Source organism: Solanum lycopersicum, chromosome 6 (genome assembly GCF_036512215.1).
Source record: "Solanum lycopersicum chromosome 6, SLM_r2.1".
Taxonomy (NCBI): Eukaryota; Viridiplantae; Streptophyta; class Magnoliopsida; order Solanales; family Solanaceae; genus Solanum; species Solanum lycopersicum.
This window is the reverse complement of record NC_090805.1, coordinates 49,802,662-49,813,246: the sequence shown is the minus strand read 5'-3', so window position 1 is coordinate 49,813,246 and position 10,585 is coordinate 49,802,662. Positions and strand designations below refer to the sequence as shown.

At 28.8% G+C, this 10,585-nt stretch overlaps 1 protein-coding gene and 1 long non-coding RNA gene across 2 annotated transcripts; one reads left to right on the top strand and one right to left on the bottom strand.

Annotated features, from left to right (window-relative positions):
* Positions 1 to 3,666: 3,666 nt before the first annotated feature.
* Positions 3,667 to 5,715, top strand: LOC101248016 (glucan endo-1,3-beta-glucosidase). Its single transcript, XM_004241177.5, has 3 exons — positions 3,667 to 4,840; positions 5,123 to 5,399; positions 5,480 to 5,715. Exons 1-3 carry the CDS (start codon positions 3,797 to 3,799, stop codon positions 5,506 to 5,508), a joined length of 1,350 nt encoding a protein of 449 aa, XP_004241225.1. The 5' UTR covers positions 3,667 to 3,796; the 3' UTR covers positions 5,509 to 5,715.
* Positions 5,716 to 8,199: 2,484 nt separating this feature from the next.
* Positions 8,200 to 10,247, bottom strand: LOC138349014 (uncharacterized). Its single transcript, XR_011221531.1, has 2 exons — positions 10,135 to 10,247; positions 8,200 to 9,476 (listed from the first exon to the last, which is right to left on the bottom strand). It is a non-coding gene; the product is annotated as an uncharacterized lncRNA (long non-coding RNA).
* Between the last annotated feature and the right edge of the window lie 338 nt (positions 10,248 to 10,585).

The window sequence follows — 10,585 nt, the reverse complement described above, 5'->3', positions numbered from 1 at the left end:
TCTACCCTAAATATCATATAATCAACTATATCATTTGATAAAAGTGACCCATTATTTATTTTAATATTATTTTCTTAACCACTAACTAAATTAATTAGTAAAACTATCCCATTAATTTCATAGTTATAATTATAAATAGTCCAAAACACCTATTTAAATCTATCGAAAAGTATTTTGCGACATAAAAGTTCTAGTGCTCAAAAAGATCGAAAATGGTCGTTACAAGATCATAAAAGATATCATCGTTCATATCCATCACTTTGAAATGGTTTTGATAGATTGAACATCAAAATCTAAGAAGAATATAAAGAAAAAAAAGAGTAAGAAAAAATAAGAACCTTTTTTTTTATACAATCTGAGTAAATGAAAATGTTGTTTGACATATAAGTTAAATATATTGAATAAAGATAAGATTGAGAAGAAAAGGAGAGAAAAGATTTTGTGATTAACTATAAAAATAAAAGAGTTGTTTGTAGAGTTTCTGAATAATAGGAGACTGGAAAGAAAAATATTCAATACGAACGAAGTTAGTGATACAAGTAATATTTAAGAGAGTGAGAGCAACAATAAAAACAAAAAAATGAGATTTTGTTTTATATAATCTAAAAACAAATATAAAAAAAATGAGTAAGAAAAGAGAAGAACTTTTTTCGATACAATCTGAGTAAATGAAAATGTTGTTTGATGTATAATTACATATGTTGAATAGAGATGGGATTGAGAAGAAAATGAGAGAAAATATTTCGAGATTAACTATGAAAATAAAAGAGTTGTTTATAGAGTTTCTGAATAAAAATAGACTTAAAAGAAAAATATTTAATACAAATGAAGTTGGTGATGTAAGTAATATTTTAGAGAGAGAGAGCAACAATAAAAACAAAACAAATAAGTTTTTGTTTTGTATAGTCTAAAATTGAATATAAAAAGAGCTAAAAGAGAAGAACTTTTTTTGATATCTGGGTAAATAAAAATGTTGTTTGATGTATAAATTATAGTATATGTTGTATAGAGATGAGATTGAGAAGAAAATAAAGAAAAATTTTTGAGATTAACTATAAAATAAAAGAATTGTTTGCAGAGTTTTTGAATAAAAGTAGTTTGAAAAGAAAAATATTTGATACGAATGAAGTTGGTGATAAAAATAATATTTAATGGAGTGAAATCAACAATAAAAAAATGTGATTTTGTTTTATATCATCTGAAATGTGAGAGAGTTATTGTTGTTATATATCAACAATAATATTTTTTTTTAAAAATGATTTATGTATTGATAACAATATTTGTACCAAATTCATTGAACATAAATAAAGTTAAGAGAGAATGAAAAAAGTTATAATTAATTTAAATAACAACTTTTGTAAAAATTATGTTATCTTAAATCATATAATTACATAATTTATTTATTTTTCCACTAATGTTATTCTTTTTTTCTTTAACTCAGTTTTCTATTGTTTAAAAAAAAAGTTATTTCAATTATGAAAGTGATATTGTATGGTTTTAGATATCATACTGGCTTTTGAAACAATTTTTCAACTAGAGATGCAATTTATCCTCTTTCACTGTATCTTTTTATATATAACTTGACTTTAATTATAATATAGTTTGTTCAAACATTTTTTCAAGTATCTCTTTGGATTTATAATTTATTTTTACCTTGCTTAAAATTATCTATCACTAAAAAAAATTTCATACGAAGCGTTCAAACATTTTTACTTTACATATACTTAGACAATATCAATTTTGTTTACCTCATTTTATTCTCCATTAAAGTCAATCTTACCTTATTTAAAATATTTTAAAATATTTTTATTTTTAATCTCATTCTTGTATTATCTCCGCTGCACCAATTCAATTAATGATATTCTCATTTATCTCCTATGTTTTTTAATGATAGACGCGAGATACTAAAACTTCCTCCTCACTGCCATAACTATTATAATCGATATATAATTATTATTTTGTGATATAATTTTTAAAATAATTTTGCTTGATATATATTTAAATTTAGATCATCATATTAATATCATGTCAATATTTTTTCCATGTATTATATTAATTGAATTTTTTGATATGTACTATAAAATTTTAATTAAATAAAAATAAACAAACTTAATTAGAATCTTTCATAGTAGATGTTTGAATTGACTTTTATGCATAAAATAAAATAATTTTAGTAATTAGCGAGCATTGTTATTCATTATTTTTCGTAATTTGAACTCAAAAGTTTTTTGTTTTTTGTTTTTATAAAAAGAAGTAATCAGGCACTTATCAAAAGTATTTTTTGAAATAATTAGCCAAAAAACAAACTATTTTATCCAAAAATTACTGTTTTAAAATGTTGCTCCCTCCGTCCTAATTTATGTGACACTTTTTGAATATGTCTTTCTTTGACCAAGTGTCATATACTTTTTTTTATATTATTTATATTTTTATGTATGGTGAATTATAATATTTTTTACGTAATTTTAAATTATATACTTTTTTCTTAAAGATTCTATGTCCAAATTTAGAATCAAAGTTAAACAATTTGACACATGATGTATTTTAATAAAAATGCTTCTTGAAATAAGAAGATATTACTAGTTTGGCCAAACAGACTATAAAAGATATTTTTTTATTATTGATAGTTAATGTGAGTAATCTTTAAAGTTAAATTGAATCAGATTAATTCATTGTTTTCAAATATAAAATTAAAATATCTAAATAAATTTATAAATATAAATTGCATACTTTTTATAAGAAAATTATCAACATACAGTAAAAGCTCACTAAATCAATATAGGCGGAACTATTAAATATCATTATTAATTGATAAATTAATATTTATTAATTTACAAAGAGTTTCGACAAAAAAAAATTGTTCAGGAATGACGTCTCCAAGAATTTAAAAGCACCACATGTGAAAACGTCTTTATAAACTTGAGATCATGATTAATAATTTCGATTACCGCAATAAAAAGGACTTTATAACCTATTGGATAGATGAAAAAGATATATGTCCAGAGGTGCAGAGTTTAGAACAATTTGTGGATATCATTGAAAAAATAATATAGATGACAAAGTTGAAGAAATGATATAATATATTTGGAACCAATTGCGCGTAAGAAAACACTTGCATTTAGAACTCTTCACAATTCTATGATGCAATTAGAATAGACAATATCGAAACTTTTGATACGATAAGAAAAGTTAGAGATGAGTTTCATCTAGATTTAAATTTTAACAAAAAATATAACATAATAGAATTACATTTCACTAATTTTTTTTTAGGTTATTTATACTTTTAAAGAATTATTAATTTATAATATTAATTGGATCATTTATTTGTATATAAGTCTTCTGAAATATATTATTTTATTATCTTATCGAAAATGGGTGAATTTTTTTATTTGTCCAAGTCGAAACCAAAATAAAATTATCATCCAAAAGAGATTATTAATGAAGCAAATATTAATTTATTGATATTTTATTATACATCTAAAAATACTGGCGAAAAATGATGAAAATACATTTATATGTAACTTAAAGAAATATATATTTTGAATTAAATTGAATTTAAATGGCAATCTAGAGATGGTCGAAATTCAAACTTTTAATTTTTTTTGTTTTTGGTTAGACTAAAAATCAAAATTAATTCTTTTCCTCAAAATCCTAATTGGCATTTTTGTTTTTTACCCAAAATATTGGCATTGGGATTGCAGCTATCACCTTACCTCCCACGTTTTTTCCCCCTTTTAGTACCTTTGGCTGCGCTGCACAAATTTACAGTTCAATTTTCTCTTTCCGTTCACTTTTCATGGCTAACCTTTGTTTCTTCCTCCCCATTTTCTCTTCCTTTGTCTTCCTTCTTCTCTGTAACGGCGTCTCCGGTGACTATCTCCTCGGAATCAACTACGGAACCGTCGCCGATAACCTTCCACCGCCGACCCAAGTCGCTGCTTTCATCAGAGACCATACCACCCTTAACAAAATCAAGATCTTCGATGCAAACCCAGAAATTATCCGGGCCTTTGCTGATACGGGTATTTGGGTAACCGTTACGGTGTCTAACGGAGACATTTGGTCAGTTTCAAAACCAACTGCTGCACAATGGTGGGTCGAACAAAATGTTGTTCCGTTCTATCCACGCACTAGAATTGATCGCATTTGCGTCGGAAATGAAGTTGTGGCTACCGGCGATAAGAATCTCATCGGTCATCTAGTACCCGCCATGCGAGCGATTCATGAAGCTCTGTTAGCAGCTGGAATAAATGATATCCAGGTTTCAACCCCACATTCATTGGGAATCTTGTCCCGTTCTGAACCTCCTAGTTCAGGTCTGTTCAGAAGGGTATATGACCGGGTGATTTTTGCCCCGATGCTGGAATTTCACCGTGAAACCAAATCACCCTTCATGATTTGTCCGTACCCATTCTTTGGGTTCAATGATGCAACCCTAGACTATGCCCTGTTTAAACCCAATAACGGGGTTTACGATAAAGCTACTGGGATGAATTACACTAACATGTTTGATGCACAGATTGATGCTGTGTATTCAGCGATGAAAGCGTTGGGTTATGCTGACGTGGACATCGTTGTGGCGGAAACTGGGTGGCCTTCTGCCGGTGACCCGAATCAACCAGGTGTGAGTTTGGAGAACGCTATTTCGTACAATGTGAACCTCGTGAAGCACGTAAACTCCGGTGTAGGAACGCCATTGATGCCAAACAGGACCTTTGAAACTTACGTTTTCTCCCTATTCAATGAGGACCTTAAACCTAGCACTTCGGAGCGTAATTTCGGGTTGTTCCGACCCGATTTCAGCCCTGTTTACGACGTGGGCATTCTGCGCAATACACAGGTAATTATCGAAAATTTAGATAATCCCCAAGGATAAATAAGTAAAATGCTTTGCTCTTTGTATGCAATAAATAACGAAAATATCCTGTTAGTATATGCTTTGAAAATATTTTATGTTGCTAATAGTAAGGGTATAATTGTCTTCACAATAATGATTATTGATCCGAGAAATCTCCCCGCTTTCTCATAGTTCGATTTTTCCAGTTCTTGGTTTGTGATGAATTGTACTTGAAAAAAATATTGCGTTACATTTTATTTTACTGACTTAAAATTCTGAATTTAGGCTTTGTCTCCGCCTGCTATGGCACCGGAAGTGTCAAAGAAATGGTGTGTCCCAAAGACAGATGCTAGTGATGCAGCTTTGCAATCGAACCTAGACTTTGTGTGTAGTTCTGGAATAGTAGATTGTCAACCTATAAAAGATGGTGGCCCTTGCTTCGAGCCCAATACGGTCAGAGCACACGCTGCTTACGCCATGAATGCTTATTATCAAGCAAATGGCGGTAAAGATTTGGACTGTAACTTCATTAATACCGGTGTTGTCACTAACTATGATCCTAGTAAGTTTTTTTTGCTTGCCAAAATTGCTTTTATTAGCCTTATGATTACGACTATTCATAATTTATGCACATGGTTGCAGGTTATGAAGAATGTAAATATGATGCTTAAAGTGGCAAATGAGGTTGGCTCTTCCTCTCAGACATTGGATCAAAGTACATTTTGGTATTGTCCAATATTGGTTTGTGATGCTGTAACTTGTTGTTCATTTTCAAGTTTGAAGAGTTCAATGTTAATTTTGCATATGGATCGATGATATCTCTTTTTAGAACTTGGTGAATCTCAACTTGCTAAGCAATTAGCGTTTTCTGTGTTCTACTTGTTTCAGCGATGGTGCAATAGTTAACTCTATGCTATACAATATTGCCTATTCACGAGGTGAACGTTAAAAACTAAAGGCATCTCAATACACAATAGAATGTGTAAAAGTATGCTAAACACTAAACGTTCCTTAATACATGAAAATCTATAAATATAATAATTAATACACAACTCAAGATATATATAAATATATAATGCTAAATGATTAGAAAAATTTGATCATAATTTGGCGAGAAATATAAAAAGATTAAAATATCCTTATTTTAAGTTTTACATTTTATTTCCTCATTACTTTTCTCTCCAAACAAAATTAACTTTTTTCTAATTCTCAAACTCCTCGAACTACTAAACATTAATTATTTGACTGCCAAGGAAAATGAAAAATGTTTTCTTTGTGTGTGTAGTTCATCCAATTTATTTTTAAAAATAAGTATTGTTTAGTTAATAAAAAAAATGTACGCTTTAATTAAAAGAATATTTTCGTAATTTTGTTTTTATAAGTTAATATATTTTTCATTATATAGCAAATTATGTTCTACATATACCCCTCCCCTAAACTTAATTATGATCCTAAGGTGCCAAAGTATACCTTTGAAAAATTACTTTTTCGCTTAAAATAAACCTTTTTATTGAAAAAGACAATTAAATTTCTCATTAATAATAATTACAAATGACTATCGATTATACTTAATATTTTGTAATAAAAAAATTGTAAAATATAGTAATTAAGCGTAGTTTTAAAAAAGCTAATTAAATTCTTCTTTAAATATAATCAACTAAATAGATAAGTTTATATAATGAGATTTTTTGAGAGAGAATTATATTGAAATTTTGATATTTTTAAAAATAATTGATGAAAAGACATTCAAAATTATGTCATGAATAACACATTATCTTTTTTATATTATAATCATTCCGCACAAGAATTAACACATATAAAAAATGGTGAAATTATTTCACTAATTTTAACAATGAATAAATAATCTAGTTATTCCAATAGTATTAATTAAGTGGATATTTCAATACCTACTTATCAATTATAATACTTTAAAATAGATGTATTTTATGTATATATTAATTTACAATATGTTTAACGTGTATAAATAAAGTATAACATAACTAGGATATGTATATTTTAAAAATTATTTTCATTTAATGTAGAATTTTAATAGTTCAATAACGACAATCAAATCTCAAAATATTTTCGAGTTGATAGACATCGGCACATTATAAAAATATATAATTTATACATGGTAATCAAATATGTAATTTAAATTTTTAAATATGTAGTTTAATTTTTTAAAAACATAATAACCAAACATAAACTTTAAATATGTAATTTTTCAACATTAATGTGTAGTTATCTTGGGTTGTTGTTAAATAGGATTGATACTTATAAACCATATGACTTTTAGTAATTCTTTAATGTGTAGTTGTCTATCAATTCCAAAGCATTTTGAGTTTTGATTGTTATTATTAAATTATTTTACATTATATATAAAAAAAAACATTTAAAATGTAATTTAAATAATTATTTAAATAGGTAATTTAAATTTATTTATATAATAAATGCAATAAAATTACTTAATTTTAAAAATTATTAATCCGTTTAAAACAAATATTAATATGAAAGGAAAAAAATAAAATTGTGACTACAACTATGTATACTTAATATTTTAGCATATCATTTAATAGCAAACATTTTTTAATAAAATTACAAATAATACTAATAAAGAAAAATATATGTGTGATGAAAAATAAAGATATTTTTTTTTCAATTTTTTTATAAAAGTTTATTTTGAGATCATAAAAAATCTCTGTATCGTTCTTATGTTATTAAAAATTTCAATGAAGCACCATCAACGTTTTCATAAAAAAAAAATTATATATGTCTCTACTACTGAAACAATAAATAAAAATTAATTTTAATGAGTCTTCACGACCCAAAAATGGGCGTGATGACACTCGTCTTATCCCACCAAGACAAGTCAGCCTAAAACTCAATCATTACAATAAAGTGCGGAAATAAAATATAAGTAACTTAATAAAACCCCCAAAACCTGGTAGTCACGTGTACAATAGAGATCCAAGAAGTGAAGATATTTCCTAAAAGTCACTATAGCCTCTCGAAGATAGGTACAGACGTCTCCGTACCGATCATCGAGACTCTATTTAGACTCAACTTGTACACACGTGAGACCTATGAACCTGGGGCTTTCATACCATTTTCAACTACTATCTGTAACATTATTTACCTCATGCAATAACTCAAAGAAACCCTTGATCACTCCAATATTTATGTATACTATAATCTCATAAACTCTAGTCACCATAAAATGACTATGTAACACATTATAACAATCTATTTTGTCTCGTCAATAAAATACTTTTAATCCCCTCCAAAATGGACGTGATGGCACTCGTCTTATCCTACCAAGACAAGTCAGCCTAAAACTCAACTGTTACAATAAAGTGCGGAAATAAAATATAAGTAACTTAATAAAAACCTCAAAATCTGATAGTCACGTGTACAAGCCTCTAAAGTATTACAATTGATTCAAAAGAAAAATTCAAATCTCAAATGAACTTGTTTCTAGAATAGAACAAGATCATAATTATGGAGAAGAAAGTCTGCTGAGATGGAAACAGCTACCTCACAAATCTCCAAGAAGCCTCGGAAAAGAAGAGAATGACAAGTACAACAAAAATCTAGGCTCATAACCTACAAAAGAATTTGTAGAAGCAAGGGGTGAGTACCAAACCACACGGTACTCAGCAAGTAAACCTCTAAACACAAGCTAAGGGGATGAAATACGGGTACTCCTACCACCCCCAAACGAACATCCACAACTACATCCTGCAGTAAAATCAACCCAACCTAACAGCTCACAGTTTACATAGCACGTAGCTCAACAACAACACTTAGACAAATTACATATCCTCAACAACAACACTTTAACAAATTACACATCCTCAACAACAATACTTCAACAAATTATATATCCGCAATAACAAGCTCAATATTGATCAATCATAAGTTCCGCAGAAAGGCAATCAGAAGATCAACAAAACACGATATCAAGTTCACTAATGATAAGTATGTGTAATGCAATGGAATGCAATGTCAAGGATAATGATGCATGTCTGACCTAGTGATACACACCCGCTGTCTCTCAGTCCGGGACCCATGGGGGACATATCTGTCCATGCATCTGTCGCGGCGCACGACACGACCCTCGATAATAGTAACCATCGCAGCGCGCGATACGTCCCTCGAAATATAGTATCCATCGCGGCGCGCGATACGTCCCTCGAAATGATACATCCTCTTAAGTACTCATTCTTTCTCAATGCACATAACACTTGTCACAACCAATGCCTCAGAATAATGCAGATGACAAGTTCACACAAATAATGAGGAGATGACCATTTTCATAACATCGCACAGTTCACAATCACACAAACATGAAGTTACATCAATAATGATTCAACAAGACTTCAACCCTTTCTCAACACAACACACATAAACAATTAATCACATTGCTTTTTGTTATCCCCATTCTTTTCATCATTAGAATTAATCAATGTGGGCAAGTCAACCTATCACCAATCCCGTTACTCCCAAGCATATACCACAAGGAAATACACGCATTCCATACACTTAACAAGAGTTTAGAAATTCACTTGCCTTAATAAATCAAGAATTCACTCCAGGACTTGAGTCTTCCCTTTTCGTTAAGCTTCCATAACAATGCAATCTATTCACATAATAATCACAATAAAATTCAAAACTAACCACACCCATATTACTATATGTCTATCTTAGACCTAGAAAATCACTCAAACATATAATCACGTTCTTAATTTGGATGCCAATTAATATTTCGGTTCTCATTTTCCTCAAATTCAAGCGTAGGTTTAAGTCATAATTTCTTCAAATACTACAACCCTAATAACTTTCACATAATATAATACACTCTATATTTAATTACCTATTTTAATATATCAAAACTTGAATCATAATATGATAATAAAATAAGAATTATTAAATATAAAACCACTGGTTACGAACCAGTGGTGGAACCGCTGAAGCAGAGGAAACAAATCCTCACCCGTAAGTTATACCCTGCATAACACCATTTCAACAATACGTAGCAATGATGAGCCAATTATTATTTTATTATTAGCCTCAATTTTTGACTTTAAATTTCTCAATTCAAACTTATGTTGGCAGCCATTAATATTTAGCCTCAGTGTCCTATTTAAAAAGCTAAATTTCCCGGTAATTAATACACCATACTAATTGAAGCCTCACACGCAATAATAAAAATAGTAATTGATCACATGAATTAACGAAAATAGGACTTATATACTAATATAATATGAAATACGGATGAATTTGTTATTTTTTTGTACCTGAAGGATTATCTTTTTCCGCCACCATACCATTAGGTCTTCTATCGGCGGCTTCCTGTTAACTTACTATTCCTCTTTTCGTCTCATCACATTGTGATAAAAAAAATATTAACCTCGCTACCTAATTTTAATAAATAAGTCAAGTAGTATAGGTATTAAATAATTAGACTTGGCCCATTAACGAATTACTAAAAAAATTAATTAAAATTTACTCTCTAATTAATTAACTATAGTTGATTAAGTAATTTAAAATTTCGATAGAATTTTTTTTTTTTACGGAAAGGATCCTTTATGAAAGAAAGTGGACTAGTACTCAAAATAGTCTAACGGATCATTACATTTTTGCATATGATATGATTAATATGTTATCGAAAATATGAAGATAATCACATGATAGAGGAAACATGATGGTAATTTTAGTTTTCTTCATATTTCGCTCACATAATTTTCA

Excerpts from the sequence above, each read along its gene's own strand:
- LOC101248016 (XM_004241177.5), top strand. The coding sequence starts at position 3,797 with ATGGCTAACCTTTGTTTCTTCCTCCCCATTTTCTCTTCCTTTGTCTTC. Across the intron at positions 4,841-5,122 it reads GCATTCTGCGCAATACACAG|GCTTTGTCTCCGCCTGCTAT; the intron begins GTAATTATCGAA and ends TTCTGAATTTAG. Across the intron at positions 5,400-5,479 it reads TGTCACTAACTATGATCCTA|GTTATGAAGAATGTAAATAT; the intron begins GTAAGTTTTTTT and ends ACATGGTTGCAG.